A 16,840-nucleotide genomic window follows, 5' to 3' on the forward strand; every position below is an offset into this window, starting at 1 on the left:
CTGCTTCTACTACCTAGCAGCATGGGAATAAAGGAACGACTGTATTTCTTTGGTCGCAAAGCAATCACGGCAACACAAAGCACCCACTTTCTACTTTGACCCATACAGTCTGTCTAGGCAATTAATCAGCACTCCACGTGGTGGTTTTCCTATAGGATGCCAGCTGTCTTGCCAATCCACCCCTCCCACAGAGCTTAGCGGGACCACACCCTGCCAAGGCCTCTGTGGGAAAGGTGCTCTGACCTACACTAGTGGAAGCTGACACTCAGGTAGAACTGCCAGTGTAACTCATACTTGAATCCTTCCGGGCCTCACTTTCCCCATCTCTAAAATGGGCTATACCTCCTTTCTCTGGACTAGTTCCCTTCCATTTCACGCTAGGCCCCGGGGAAGTGAAATCAGTGCTTAACCACAGCTTAAAGTCCTCTCCTTTCCTCTGGATCCCATCGCTGCTCTGGGCATGCTCAGTAGTTGGGGCCCGCTCTGCACTGGGAGTAGGAAGCAGCTTTCTGTGCCCCGGCTGCAGACTGCGGGCACTTTGATGAATCACGTGTGTTGAGGCCCTCTTAAAGAGATAGGCACCTACTTTCCCTCCACCCTAAACACCGCCCTGAGGGCGGCGGCGCCCGGGACCTTGGTAATTGCAGCTGCTCAGGGGCAGGGCTTGCCCCAGCACCGGGTAGTGGCAAAGGCGTGTTGCGTCGGGGGTGCGTGAGAGCCGGAATCCTGAAATCGGCAGCTCCCCAGGCAGACACACTCTCACACAGGAAGTGGTGATACCGAATCAGCCAGGGCAGCGGGACAACCCCCAGGGGCTTCCCCAAGTTGAGGAGAGTTGGGGTTACAGGGCACAGGTGATAGGGCCGGAGAAAGATGGAGCAGCCCGGGGCGGCGGCGTCGGGAGCGGGAGGCGGCAGCGAGGAACCCGGTGGGGGCCGGAGCAACAAGAGAAGCACAGGGAACCGAGCCGCCAACGAAGAGGAAACGAAAAACAAACCCAAATTGGTGAGTGCTCCCGCAGTCCCCGCCAGCCTTGGGGACAGCAAGAGCCCTGGGAACCTCTGGCTGTTAAGCACCGGGGGACCCGGGGCCCCCTCCCAAGGCTAACCGCGACCTCGCAGTGCTACTCCAAGAGCCACCAAAGGAGCGGCCACGCCACGCCGAGGCGCGGAGACAGCGTGGGGGCGGAAGAGCACCCCCTTTCCCATTTAAGCCCTTTCTCACTCTTCTCATTCCGGGAGGCAGTGCGGGAAGGAGAAAGGCCCCACCCCAACTTGGGGAGACTCCGAGTACTGGGTAGGGTCTGTTATTTGTCTAACTTGTGGGCGCGAATCTTTGCGCGATTCCGTTCCTTCCCACTTCTGTCAGTTGCTGGGTTTTGACTCTTAACGCATAGTGTCCGGGCAGGGGAACCTCTCTTCTTTTTAGTCCAAATACTTGGGAGCCCACCCAGAGACTTGCACACCAACCCCACCTAAAGAAAAACACACAACGTAGGCTCCTGGTCTTTCTACTTTACCAGAAATCTAAGAGTCGCCTACGTGCTCTTTTTCCTGTTGCCTCTTCCATGTGCTCTCCCAAGAAACATTTCTTCTTAAGAGCGTGGGAGTTCGAGGCTGGGTGAGGTACCAACAACTGTTGTGCATATAATAAGCAGAGTCATTACAGTACTTCCACCTAGTTGATTAAGAACGCTCAAAAGCAGTAAGCCCACCGCACAAGTTTCATCGTCCTGAAAGTGTGTGAACCAGTGGTAGAAGTCCATTTCCTGCCACTGACTTAATGTGCAGAGGAATGTAATCTATGGGGGCTGGTATTAGGTTGGGAAATACTGGAGTTTCCTCAACTCAGTTAAAAAGGTTCCTCTTTATATATATATACATATATATATACATATATATATATATATATATATATGAAAATGATATAGTAGGGAAACTTAAAAACTGGTAACGTTAACAAAATATATTGGCTAATGTCAATTTTTCCCAACTGTGGCAAATATTATGCAGACATTTATCAATAAACTTTCTAATTTGGGTGGCATGAGGGGAAATGATTTTCCTGTACAAATTCAGCAAGTATTCCTTCTGTTTGAAGGTTCTTAGTCCAGATTTGAAGTACAAGCACATGTTGCACATCTAGTTTTCAGTTTTAACTTGTTTTTAATAGGGGAGGAGACAGTGACATTACTAAACCCTTTTTTATGGCATCAGATCATTTGGTATGTATGTACCTGTTGTACTTCTCTCTTGCCTCCTATTTTCCTTTCAATTCTGTATTGTCCATATTGGAAAACAATGGTCAGGGTGTTATTTCGGGAAATACTGCAGCTTTCCATTATATGGGAAGGGACCTGATGGGGTAGAATAAAATAACCAGTTTAAAGTTTCCTCACTTCTACCCTAACTTGAGGCAAATTGAGAACTTGCTTACTTGGTATGTCCTGTTAACCAAGTATTTACAAAAGTAGAAATTGCCCTTTGTGAATTGTCTATGCTGGCTGAAGGTTAATGGGTTTAATAGGTGCCCCCTACCATCATGAAACTTAGAAAAGTTTTGTGAGTGTATCACCAAAGTGTAATACACTTAAAAAATTCTGATATGATTTTGATATTTATCAGTTTGTTGTTAAAGAGTGATGATGTTTCCTTTTTTTCCCCTGGACCCAGTACAAAACTGTGATTTAAACAGTGATTAAAAGTTTAAGCAAAAATAAAAGTGAACTCAGTGTCCACGAGTAGTTTGGTACATCCAACAAGAACTTTCTACTTGCAGGAAATATGCTTTCAGGAAAGCACTTATCTCTGTTAGTTATAACACCGTGATTATATTCTTCCCTTCCCTTTGGTCATTTGTCCTGTTTCATATTTTATGTTTTACTTGCTTTGACAAGGTAACTAGATCGTTATGAGATGGTATCACTTTCAGTTCTTAGCTAACACTGTTCGGTGTTGAACATAGCTTGACATAGTAGAACAAGTATTTGAATGCAAGAGTTTGTTAATATCAATCAGAACTTGCTCTTTTGCTCAAACATAACTTTTGAGCCTTACATGATTTTACAAGCAGATGTGTCAGAGTTAATAAAAACAAATTTAGAAGGACATTTCAGCACATTTTAAAGCAAGCAAGTTGATCAAACAAGACTTGGTATACTTTTTTAAAAAATAAGTGCTTTACTCCTTATTTTGAGCTGTCTTATTGAAGTGCTCAACACTTTCTTCTAAGGCCTTTTAGGATGGAGTTCTTCTGGGCTTCTTAAAATATTGCTAGTAAGCTAAAAGCTTTACCTAGACTAAATTTTACTATTTTGAGTATTGTGTTATTAATCACTGTAGTAGTTCTTTTTTTAAAATTTTTTTTAATGGTTATATTTATTTTTGAGACAGAGAGAGACAGAGCATGAGCAGGGGAGGGGCAGAGAGAGAGAGGGAGACACAGAATCTGAAGCAGGCTCTGAGCTGTCAGCACAGAGCCAGACACGGGGCTTGAACTCATCAACTAGAAGATATGACCTGAGCTGAAGTCTGATGCTCAACCGACTGAGCCACCCAGGCACCCTTGTAGTAGTTCTTAATTGTATGTGGGTAAAGTAGTTGTGGTGTGGTATTATGAAAGAGAGCTATATGTAATAGAAATTCTTCATGTAGATGATTGTGGTGGATAGGGGTTCTTAAACTCCTGAAATTCTATGAAAAATTTGAATACATGTAGGTACATTCATTTTTCTGGGCCTCATAGTTTTCATCAGTTTCTCAAAGGTACCTGTCACCTATAGAAGAATAAGCACTATTGGGTTACCAAAGAGAGAGGGTAAAGGAAATGCCAGTTGATTCCAATCCAAGTTACTAGGGAGAGGAGGAGGTCAGTGATGGAAGGAGAAGGGGAATAGTGCTGATCACACAAATGATTGATATTGAAGATAATTCATCTGGGAGCAAAAAGAAGTTAAAAACATGTCTATATAGTATTAGCTACGATGAAAGTTTTCATTATATAGAAAAAGTAACAATAGTTATAGTATATTGGATTCATTGAAGTATAAGGCTTGTGATTCACTTGTTTTCATTGAGTTCCTTATTGTTCTGGAAAACTGGAGAAGGAAGGTATGTTTTCTATAGAGAGGAGCTACTTTAATTTATATCTCATACTTTTGCTGGGTATTACAGTTTTTTCAAAGTGACATTTCAGGACTTTAATGACCTTTGTTTAAGATTAAATAAGAATGTGGGGCACCTGGTTGGGTTAGTGGGTTGGGCCTCTGACTTCAGCTCAGGTCATGATCTCACAGTTCTTGAGTTGGAGCCACTGCACCCCCACCCCAGGCTCTGTGCTGACAGCTCACTGCCTGGAGCCTGCTTCAGATTCTGTGTCTCCCTCTCTCTCTCTCTCTCTCTCTCTCTCTCTCTCTCTCTCTCTCTGCCCCTCCCCCACTCACTCTCTTTCTCTCAAAAATGAATAAACATAAAAAAAATTTAAAAAGATTAATAAAAAATGTAACAGAACTTCAGTTTTCTCTATCTTTAATCCTCTCAGTGACCCTATTATCTTGATTCTTTTTACTGGAGGCAATCTTCTCTTGAATTTCTCACATTTTGAATAATGCATTAGTACTATTAGTACTAGAGCTTTGTATTTTATGTAACTGTTTGGTTAGGCCCAGATTGTATCATGTCATCAAGCAGCATGAATCTTAGATTAATTAGTAATTTGGTGTCAATCATGGAATGTATTTTGTCAAATCTAGAGCTCCAGAAGTATTATGAAGGAGCTGCATCTTGAATCCCACATATGTAAGGCAATGACTTGACCATTAAAAGAGGCTATTGTTAAAGTAGAACTAACATCCCTCACACACATTCCACGGTGTAGAGTGGCTTAACATTCTTAGATGTTTTTGCATTTTGACTTTGTGTGAATGTGTTTTTTTTGTTTTTTGTTTTTTTAGAGGGACAGAGGGAAAGAGAGTCTTTAGGGACTTGATATAACAGAAGTTAATTTTCTGGCTATTATATAACTTCCTGAATATTTGGTTGTTTTTTAATTAGATAAATCATGGTTTGATTTTAATTGATAAAGTTGAGCACAAGTTCATTTATGCAACATTTACTGAGCACCTATTCCATCCTAGGCATTATTCTGATGGTTGGTGATACAGAAATGCTCACAGTCTAGTGAGAGAGACAGGGAAGTTAATGATTAAAGAGCTGTGTGTAAGGAATCCTAGGAATATGCATAGGAGGGTTATATAAAAATGTGGAGAGGCATCTCAATCTAATTGGATGATTGTTACAAGGAAAGACTTACTAGAGTAGGTGACATTTGCACCAAGGCTTGAAGAATAAGGCATTAATTGAAGAAGGGGAGGGAAAGGCATTTTTAGGTTGAAAATAACATATACAAAGTAGAGAGATATGTTAATATGCCTAATAAAGGAACTGTGGGTAGATGTTAATGGCTGAAACAAAGGGTACATATGGTAGACCTGGTAGAAAAGAGAGAGTCCAGATCATGATGGATATTTGTATGTTGTCTTAGAGTTTCAGCTTCTTTCTGCAAGCCATAGCAGGCCATTTAAGAGATTTAAGCAGGAGACTGGCCTAATAAGAATTGTGTTTTAAAAAGAAACTTAAGGGGTGCCTGGTTGGCTCAGTCAGTTAAGCATCCAACTTTGGCTCACGTCATGATCTCAAGGCTCCTGGGTTCAAGCCCCATGTTGGGCTTTGTGCTGACAGCTCAGAGCCTGGAGTCCGATTTGGATTTGGTCTCTCTTTGCCCCTCCCCTGCTCATCCTCTGTGTGTGTCTCTCTCTCAAAAATAAATAAACATTTAAAAAAATTTAAAGAAACTTAATACAGTGGAGAATTTCTTGGAGAGGGGTGCCAGTATGGAGGCAAGAAGACCAGTTGGGAGGACTGAGTGGCACAAAGAGTTTGATGTTTAGAGACCTGGATTCCAGTTGCAGCTCATTTACTCTTCCATTTACTATTTCATCTATTTACTAGGCATATTTCTCTGCACCTCAGATTCCTCCTGCCACTCCATTGCCTCACTTTCTTGCCACCCACCCTGAACATCTTCACCAAATTTGGAATAGCCACCTTGTTTCTCCTTTATAAAGCTCACCTGCTTGTTACAGTCCAGCTTGTGTCTCAAAATTCCATCATTATTTCATTAAAGTTTCACTGATTACTTCAGCTTACCAAAGGTTCTTCCTTATTCTCAACTCATAACTATCGTGAGTCTGAATGTTACATGCTGATCTTGTATCGACAGAGATTTTAAAGTGCTTCTGGGCAGTGGTCCCACTTTATGCCTATTCTTTAAAACTTGTAAGCCAGTGCTTGGTTGCAAAGCTACTCAGTAAATGATTATTAGCTGGGAATTCTTTCCCCATAGGCTAGACATTTTGAAAATGTAAAATTGTTGAAAATAGGCTTTTAAAAAATTCTCCATCAAATGAACCTATCTGTACATTCCTCTGTGTCCTTTGTTTTGAAATTCAAGAAACTTCTTGTCTGGGAGAACTCCTTATCCCCTTGGTTGGATTCTTGTGATGACCCAGCCTGAACTTCAATGCCGAATAAAGGTATTAAAACTCATGACCCAAGAAACATTGTTATTAGTAGGAGACTTCAGATTATTGGCAAAAGAATACTGAATGGAGGACACTGGGTTCCAGTGTTCATTCTATATTTTATTTGCTTGTGATCTCTGATGAGCAGTTTAACAGCAGAAGTTTAAGCCACTTCATTAACATATGCCAGTTGGAGATAATGTTTTCCTGATTGGCTTTACAATGTGCTTTAGATAAAACATAGTAATGAATGAGATAGTATTTAGAAAATTCCATATTGCTGTATAAATATACAGCATTACTATTAACCCCATATATTACCTGAATCAAATGTGATTGTGGTTGAATGGCTAATGCCTTTTTTGTAATTTGATAGCTCTAACATTATTGTATAAAGTACCATTGTATGGTTATATGTTGATTGATTCCTCTTCTCTCCCCAATTCCATTTGTCCACTTGGAGAATTGTATATTCTGTCCTTCTACTAATAATTCTTTCTGTTTAATGAATAGAAGATGTAAGTTTAACATTTTTTTCACTATAGTATTTTTTAAGTACCAGACTACCATTTTTTTTTCAGTTCGTCAATTTGACACATTTAAAATTTGTGTTAAAAAACGTTTATTAGATACCTTTGGCATTCTGCCTTGCCAGGCAGCTTACTGCTGTTGTACAAATAAGAAAACTGAGTCAACTGATACGCTAAGGGGACTGACCTAGAGATAAGTTTAAAATCTATCACTTCTATTGTAAAGGTACTTATAGCACAGAGTTATTATGCTTCAGGGTCTCTGAAAGTGAAAAATTATTCATCTCTCTTCTTGTTCCTTTTTCGAACAATTATAATTATAATCCACCTGGAGTTCACTACAAGAACCAAGAACTCTGGCAATAGCAGCATGTCATTGAAGTGAAATCATATTCTTTGCCAGTTTGGCCCCATAGAACACTTTAAATAATGGTATGCACTGAAAATTGTACACACACAATATATGCTAATTTATATCCATTAGCACGTTTGGTTAAATGTTACTGGTTATCACTAGCACCATATGGATTATTTCTGAAGACCCAGGTTTCCCCTATTCCTATATTCAGTCTGCCATGCAAAAGAGACCAGTTCCTTCTGTCAGATTTGGGGTGTTTGATATACTATTTTGTCTCAGGACTGAAGAGAGTAAGATCATGGCCAGGTGACTTGAAATAATAATTATATACTTCATATCTAAGTGGGTATCTTGTAGGAGACACTCATTGACACTCATTGTCTTCTTATAGGAAGACAGCTCAAAATTGATGCACGTAAAGAATGGTCAAGATATATTTTTGCATAGCTATTTGCTATGAATGTAAGTAACAGAAAGAAATGAGTTCATATTAATTTAAAATTTATTTATCTCATCAGATTGAATCTGTTTCAGTCTGAATGATTTATTCTGGCTATAGCTTGAGCAGACACTCAAGTGAATTCTGATACTTGCCTGCTTTATGTGAGGAGGTCTAGGGAAAGAGTATTCATGCCTTTCTCATGAAACAATATGACAAACAAAATTCTTACTAATCACCACTTACATAGGCTTTTGTTTAATGAAGGTTTTTCTGTATTGCTTTCAAGAGAGTATGCTACCAAATACAGACCAGCAAATTGTCTACCAGTCTCTCCTTCTGTTAAGGCTCTGTATAGCAGTGCCTACTTCATGTGAGAAGTTTCTAGGTGGCTATTCAGGCAGGTCTATGTAGGAATCCAACACTTCATTAGGGATGTATTATTTCCCAAAGGCTATTGATTCAATACCCTGGTAATTCTGGTGCTCAACCAAGGGAGACAATGTGTTGGGTACAGTCCTTTAAAAAAATCTGTCATTCTGAGATAGATATCCACATGCTTTTGTAAAGATTTGGTCAAAATTATGAGGAATTTTTGTCTATCCTTAATTTATTGGTCTCTCACCTAGCTAAAAGTAAAAGAGATAAAATAAAGTTTTTACTTTATTTGTAATATGGGGTAGTTAATATAACCTTTTTAATAAAACATAAAAAAAATTCCAAACATACTAAAAAGTAGATAGGATGGTATAGTGAATCACCATATATCTATTACCGCCAATCTAGCAGTTACCTAGATTTTCAACATTTGCTTTATCCATCCTTTTTTTTTTCCTTGCTAAAGTACTTTAATGCAAATCCTTGATATGTCATTTTACTCCTACATACTTCAGTGTGCTTCTCTAAAAATTACTTTTTTTAAACATAACCACATGCCACTGCTGCATCTTTAAAAATTAACATATTGCTTGGTATCATCTAATATTTAATTCATAATCAAATATTCCTAATTGCCTCAAAAAATAGTTTTGATCTAATGTGTGCCTAATTAATGTACATGTAGCTGAGCTCCTTAAACAAATACAACTTAAAGTTAATGGTAAAATTTCATTTAAAGTTACTCCACATAAAGTGCTATCATAAAGTATCAGCTCCAATTAAGTTCATTTCTGTCTTTAGTTCTGTAGAAGTATCTGGAAAGGTTGTCTATGCAAGTGTGGAGAGACTCCTTAGAACAGCTACTATATGCCATAGAAAAGAGACCAAATGAAGACTTTTGGCTCCACTCGCTGGTTGGGGGTAATCACTCATTCTTCATTTTGCAATTCGTGAAGTGGAGTGGGGTTTATGTGTAAGTATTTTCTACCCAGGGAAATGTTGTAGATAGTTGGGAGAAGGAAATGAGTTATTGAGTTCTGCAGATAGTGTTCATATAACTCTTTGATACATGCACACAGCTAATATGTTACTAGATGTAGTTTTTATTTCAACACAAACGCCAGTTTGGTAATTGAGGTGTCTTTGGTTTTTAGCTGCTGTATTATACTTTAGGTTGCTGAATATGGGTAATTGGGTGAACAAACGTTTACAAAGAACTCTGAACTATTAAGTTTTGTTATTTATATTTGTGAGGTTAAAATTGAAAACCAGGCTACACTAATGAGGTGATGGAGTTGGGGATGGGTGGAGTGGGTAAGTATGAGAAACCAACTTGGGCAAAAATCCTAGACGCCACACAGATTTACTAAAGAAATTGTGTAACCACTACTTCCCAGACAGCAATTTAGTGCTGTTATTGTACTGGGAGGCATTAGGAATATCATTTCATGAACTTTGTGGATTCAAGTAGATTTAAACTCTAATCCATTTCCACTCTGCAACTTCTAGGCTATTTATTGACCCAATCAGGTGGTAATTTTCCTCCAAACAGGAGATAAATGATAATTGTTGGGGCTCCATAATTGTTGTGGCGTTTGCTCCTTTTGTTTTGCTGAGGGGAGAGAAAGCTGTGGAGGTATTGTTTTATGTGCTTTGAAATCCATCACTGATAAAACACTAAATGCTTAATAGCATATTATGCTAGCTGAAGCTGTTTAGGAAGATTCTATATGTAGGAAGCAAGACCTTGTACTCTAGACTGTACTCTTACATTTTGAAGTTGTATGTATAATAGAGACCTGGGTCACTAAGTATGGTTGGGCTCTGCTCAAGGATGTGAGACCACAGAGGTCATATCACTTACCAAATCATGTGCTCAATCACAAGACTGTATCTTCTGGGGGAACTTTTTATAGTTCACACAAAGGTGCTATATGGGCCAGGTACTGCATTTAAACTAGATTTACTTTATTCCTTATATCTCTACTTTGTGGATTTTATTCTCATACATGATAGGAAATTCAGCAAGGCACAGGACTTAGTGTAATATCTTACTTGGAGTAGGTATTTTCTGTTTGTCATTGATTCTGAAAAAAAGAATATAAGGTGTATAGCTATGTAATATATTGTCCTAAACCTGAATACATTTGCTTCTGAATGAGTGCAGTCCTCAACTGTAGAGGGCTGTGTTCTTGAGAACCTAGCCTACAGGTTCAATATGTTGATTACTTCCTCTAACTTCAGGTTCCTCCCTTTCTACATTCTTCCCAGTGATTTTTTGATATTATTGTTCCACAGTGCTTCACATGGTTACAGATTGTATGGCCAAGACTGCATTTTTCTGAGGTTTGTGTGTCATAACATCGATTTATTTTCATTCATGTTACCTATAGAAAGTTAAGATGGGTTAAAATAAATTTGGCAGAAACATTTCCTCTAATATGGTCTGCAGTCTAGTACCTCACATTACAAAATCAATGCTTTCCAGAAGAGTCAGTGTGTACATAAAACATTTGAGAGTAGAAATAATCTTTTCTTAGGCTTACCTCACAGCTTGTTTTTCACTGGCAGTGCATTAGCTTACATTTTTCCTCCCCTTTGGTTGAATAGCTAATGGTCTTTAAACAAGCTATTAAAGGAAAGAATAATTTCACAGTACAAAGAAAAAAAATGGCCTGGATTTTCTCCATGCTGGCAGTTTGGTTTTTCATGTATTTGTTTTACTAAAGCAGGACTAATCCATGTTCTCTTATCTCTGAAATCTGAGGCTTCTTCTGTGTAGCTTATATTTACTTAATCCAGATGGTGTTGTGAATTTCTGTGAGATCCAAATCTTCCATTTTTATATAAGTTGAGTAGCTTTGAGACCAAATACTAAATTTTAAGTGGCCATGTCTCTATATAATGGAATTGTAGCATTAGTTATACTTTAAAGTAGGAATTGTGCAGGGCTCTGGGCCCAGTTTAATATACTCTTCCTACAAGCTCTGTAGGGGATTGTAGATCAAGATATGTTATATTACATATCCCTGCTTTTAATCCTGTCCCTTTAAATAATCTGTTAACACGTGCATGTTTCTAACTCCGAAGATAATCTTATTTCTTGGTGTTATTAGTGGTTTCTGTGAATATTATTCGTGGTATATCCTATTGCCTGGGCACAGAAATAACATGCAGAAAGATGGCCATTGGATGTAAAATCACTTACTGAATGTGACAGAGATTTATTTAAAAGCATTTTCCACCACAGGGGTGTCTGGCTGGCTCAGTCTGAGGAGCATGTGACTCTTGATCTCAGGGTTGTGAGTTTGAGCCCTATGTTGGGTGTAAAGATTACTTAAATAAAAATTAAAAAATAACAAAAGCATTTATCATTCACACCCATCATCAATCATGTTGCCATAAACTAGTGGAAATTGCATTTTGATCTTAGTACCACCACTTTGTATTTTCAAGACTCCACCTTTTACAGAATCTAAGAGTATTTCATATGCTATACAGAATTGAAATAAGCTAAATAAGATATCTAACTGATCCTCTTAAGTCTTTTTTTCCCCAAGAGTTAATTTCTGGCAGTTTAAGCAGGTTATATAGAAAGTAAGCTGACAACTTTTTGAAATCTAACTCTGGACAAGTCATTGATCTATCTTCTCTCTGGATGTCAGTTTATTCTTTAAAATAAGGGAGTTGAAATAAACCATCTTCAAGGTTCCATTCAGCTCTGATGCACAGGTAGTCAAAGGTTATTGACAGCTGTAATGAATCTTCCCTAACATAAATACATGACATGTGGGTTTTAGTTAGATGAAAAGTCAGCAATCATGAAAGATTACAGATTAAGAGTGAATGCTAATGGGTGAAAATGCCAGTTAATTTTACTTTCCTACTTCTGGGGTCTGAGTTAGCCCAGTTCAGTAAAGGTCACATCAACATTGTTTTAACCGTGTGTGGGGCCCCGGATAATGTGGGCTCTGCTTTAGGTCATCCTAATTCTTAGGTGGTTCCCTTGGTTCACTGACCAAATATAGTACTCAAACTTTCCCAGAGGTATTTCTCAATAATGAATAATATCATATGTGCCAGTTGGTGTTCTAAATGCCTTGCATATGTTTGTCAAGAACTATTAAAGGTCTGGGATGTTATCCTACTTATACACCTGTTGCTATTTCATGAATGATTGCAAAAGACTCAACACTCCTGGGTCAGCAACAAAAGATGGTTTATTATTCATTGTAAACCAGTAGCCACAATATCAGCATGACATGCTGGTTCACTATGGTCCTATTCCCACAAGATAGACTAGTATGGATCCCTGCACAGGGAGTCAGTTGCGCTACAGGAGAGGAATACTGACCTTGGAGGATTTACCACTTTTTATGGTAAGCAGAAGCAAGCCTGCTCTTTGTGGAGGGGCTGATATTATTACCTCATGATCAGGGTCCCTTGCTTTAAACACAGCCCTCAGAAATGGCCTGGCTAAGGTGTGGTCAGGGCCTTCTAGTCTTGGCATACCCGGCAAGAATGTACAGAGATGCTCTAGGATTGATGGTGGGTATCCTCCTCTATCAATAGTGACGCATTTGGTCCTCATATCAGTTATTTTGTAGGTGAGGAGAAGAGTTCAGAAAAGGATAAGTAACTTGCCTGATGATATACATTAGTGAATTTGGAATTCAAGACTAGTGTGACTATAAAATCCTTATTTTTAGCTGTTATTTTCTGTACTGCCTAAGACCCTAAATTTCAGATTAGCTCTAATTTCACTGGAAGACCTAGTGGTTCTCTAGACTGGTGATGGTTGGACCTGGCCTAGATTTGCACTATGCTTATGTAAAATTTAGAGGAACAAGTTCAAAGGCCATTTTTAGTGCCACTGATAATCAGTAGTTAAAATTCTTTGAATCACTGACATGAAGTAGTGTGTCAGATATGTGACCACTTGGTAGAAGAGAGCCATGAGGATGAAAATTATATGGCTGAAAAGAGCCATGAGAATGAAAGTGATATGCCTGTGGATTTTAAGGATACATGAATATGATTTTTCAAATTATCAGTCTGGCCTCTTAAATAATTTCATGGTCAACACAAGGCCTACGGTACTTTACAACTATTGCATATTGCATATGATTCTCTTGTTTTTGTATGTTGGCTGTTAAGAGAGTATCTTCTGAACAGGTTACACTGCAAGCCAAACAGTCTGCTTCATCTTTTAGTTTCTATCTCTCCTCCTCTCCCTATTCCCTTTCTGTTTGTGAAATTTTGTGTGAAGTAAAACTGCTTTGGAAAAACTAATGCCCTCTCCTATGATTACACAAGTACATGATATGCATTGTTTCTTGTCTGGGGGAGTGCCAAGAACCACCTACCTTCTCCGGCTGCTTCTCATGTCTGCTTTGCCTAAAGATTGGCTGCTATAAAAGTGTGGCATATTCAGCCAAGTGCTATCTTTTTTAATTAAGCTGCTGAAAGTGTTGTGACAAACTATTTTTGCATTCACATGTGACGAGTAATAGAGTCCTAAACTATGGGCTTCTGTGCCAAATAACATGGAAGTGCATAATGTGATTTGAGTTCTAGCCCTTCAGTCTTAATCATCATCCTCCCAAGAGTAAAAGAGTTTTTAATTTAAAAAATGTGATGAATAAAGCATCATGATTATACCAGTATATGCCTGGAAATCGAGCTATTTCATACTTATGATCACTATCCTTAATGGTTAAAATTTCTATGTTGGCTCTTTTCATAGAACTATGTACAATAAGTAGGAAACCAGGAGATAAAGGACATCTTGAGCTCATATAATGATTATAAACATAACTGGGAAAGCTGGTAATTGAGCCAACTAAGTATTTTTTTTTTTAATTTCTGTTTTCCAAATATACTTCTTATTTCCTGATTATGAAGCAGTTCTAAAAAAAATGGCATAAAGGTTTTGATTCATTTCTCTGAGACCCATGTGAAACCTAGAATACTTAATGGTTGTTTTAATCTCTTTGCAGGGAGATTAAAAATTAACTTGAGGGCGCCTGGGTGGCTCAGTCAGTTAAGTGTCCGACTTTCAGCTCAGGTCATGATCTTATGGTTAGTGGGTTCGAGCCCCACCTCGGGCCATCTGCTGTCAGCATGGAGCCTGCTTGAGATATTCTCTCTCTCTCTCTCTCTCTCTCTGCCCCTCCCCCTACTTGCTCTCTCTCAAAATAAATAAATAAATTAACTTGATACACAGATACTCATACACATGGTGTTTATCAAGTTTACTTATTCAAGCTAAGCTCTTCCCTTATCACCAGACTGTATTACTGTAATATTAGTCACTGACCTTTATGATTTCTGGTCCAGTTTAATCAAGGTTAAACTTCCCTATTTGGCTATTGAAAGTAAATGACTACTTCTTTTCCAATTTATCAGGACCAAGTTTATTTTTATATTTAGGGTTACTGTCAAGCTACCTAATTTTGTCTTATCTTCTATTTTTTATTTTCCCCTTTATATAAGTGAAGCTATTTCCCAAATTGTTGCTTCTACCTGAAATAACCTCTTATCCTTTTTTTTTTCTTCTCAGAGGATTCTAAGTACTTTCCTTCCATTTCTTAATGTAACTTCCTAAAATCTTTATTGTCTGATGGAAAGTGACGTGGTCAACTTATTCCCCTTCAACCTCCAGTTTCCTATAGAGAGCCAGTTCATTCTGCAGCATGCATAGCCATTTTCACAGTTGTGCTTATTATAAATGTATGTTACAGAGTATCACTCTACACATATCAAATCTTCAATATGTATGAGGCATTGTGCTGTGGGTATAAAAACAATTCTGCATAGGTAGAGGAGCCCATGGCCTAGTGAGAAAAGATGGGCATTCATGTCTAAAGTAGTAAGTTCTATAATCAATAGGTGTGAGAAGAGTGTTCTTTGGGAATGCTGTATACAGTTGCTGGTAGGGAGAGGAGAGATTTCACAGAGGCCACATTTGATCTGGGTCTTGGAGAATGAAATATAGTTTGGTAAGGTTAAATGAAGACATTCCCAGTAAAAAGAACATCATTTATATAAATTTAAAGTTATGGAAAGGAAGGTTTTCTTTAAGTGTCATTGATTTTGTAAGTGTTAAGATCTTGGAGGGAAGGCTATGACTGAACTTGCTTTGTAACTCAATATGGGTGATAATATGAAGCATTTTTCACCAACTCAAAAGTGAGGTGGAGAAAGGGAATTAACACTAAGAACCTACATTGTTTTAGGCATTATTGTGGGAGCTTTACATCACCAGCTTGCTTAATTTTTATCATAAACATATATAGTAAGTGTAGTTATTTCCTACATTTTACAAATAAAGGAAATAAGTCTGTTAGATGATTCTGATTCCACAATACATGCTGTTTTATGCTAGCATGCTACCTTCTTCTTAGAAGTAACAGACTATATTTAAAACTTAGAAATGAACTATAATATTTTCCTACTTTATTGAAATATGCTTCATATTTTATATTTTTACGTTTTACTTTTCCTATCACAAACCTTATTAAGAGTCTAATAAATGCATCTTAACACATTTCATCATTGTTGGATTAAGTTAAATAATAGAGTTTGAGAAGTTGGCTAGGAGTTACCCACAAATAGTCTAATTTAGAGCTATATATGGTTAGTTTTACTATTGATGATTTGGGCAAGCTAGTCAGTTGGAAGTTTCTACGTCTGAAATTCTTGTTCATATTTAATTCAATAAGCATTTGGAGAAAGCGACTCCAGTGTCATGCTAAGCATTATTAAGGTACTAAAATAAATAGTCCCTACCCACTGGGAACACAGGTGTCTTATGTGTACAAACCCATGGTGCAAGGTGGAATGTGATTAAGTGCTACTGTAGAGGTAAAAAGTGCTGGGAGCATTAGGGCTTCATGGAAAGATTGACAGTAGAAGGTAGTCTTAGAGTGCAGGGAAATTTTTCTTAAATAGTGATAGAGAGTGGAGAGGGGGCATTTTGTATACTGCAAGAGGACTAGGAAGTTATAGCAAGTTTGAGAAATTAAAAGTTAGCCTAGCAGGCCCAGTTGTACATAGTGAGTGGTGGAGGTCAGTCTGGAGGGAGATTGCAGCTCCATTGTGGTGAGCACTGAATGCTTCCATAAACAATTTGCACTTCATTCTGTAACCCAGGTAGAGTATCTGAGTTGGGGAGTGACACTTGACAGACCTTACTTTAGACTTTTTGTAATTAGAAATATCATGAAGTCTAAAATCTTTTGTCCAAACTCTATGATAATTGGCCTGTTGGTAGTTTAAATACAAAGGCATCTATTGATTCTGACACCTTTTGGCATACTATCATTTTGCAGCTTTGAATATGTGAAATTAAGCATGTACTGTGAATAGTGTGTACTTTGATAGCTTACAGTTTTAAATGCTGTTCCGGAAGATGGCGGCGTAGGAGGACGCGGGGCTCACAATGCGTCCTGCCGATCACTTAGATTCCACCTACACCTGCCTAAAGAACCCAGAAAACCGCCAGAGGATTAGCAGAAGGGAGTCTCCGGAGTCAAGCGCAGACTAGAGGCCCA

At 38.4% G+C, this 16,840-nt stretch overlaps 1 protein-coding gene across 6 annotated transcripts in view; it reads left to right on the forward strand.

Moving 5' to 3' along the window:
* The first annotated feature begins 549 nt into the window (after positions 1-549).
* DIAPH2 (diaphanous related formin 2) overlaps positions 550-16,840 on the forward strand; it is a 974,644-nt gene continuing 958,353 nt past the window's right edge. For 2 of the 6 annotated variants that reach the window (XM_049644714.1, XM_049644715.1), the window contains exon 1: positions 550-1,005. In XM_049644714.1, coding sequence (XP_049500671.1) covers positions 874-1,005 — 132 coding nt within the window. In that variant the 5' untranslated portion in view covers positions 550-873. The remainder of the gene's footprint in view (positions 1,006-16,840) is intronic. The other 4 variants (XM_049644712.1, XM_049644716.1, XM_049644718.1 and 1 more) reach the window with 3 other exon arrangements.

The sequence above is a fragment of the Panthera uncia genome, chromosome X (genome assembly GCF_023721935.1).
Source record: "Panthera uncia isolate 11264 chromosome X, Puncia_PCG_1.0, whole genome shotgun sequence".
Classification (NCBI taxonomy): domain Eukaryota; kingdom Metazoa; phylum Chordata; class Mammalia; order Carnivora; family Felidae; genus Panthera; species Panthera uncia.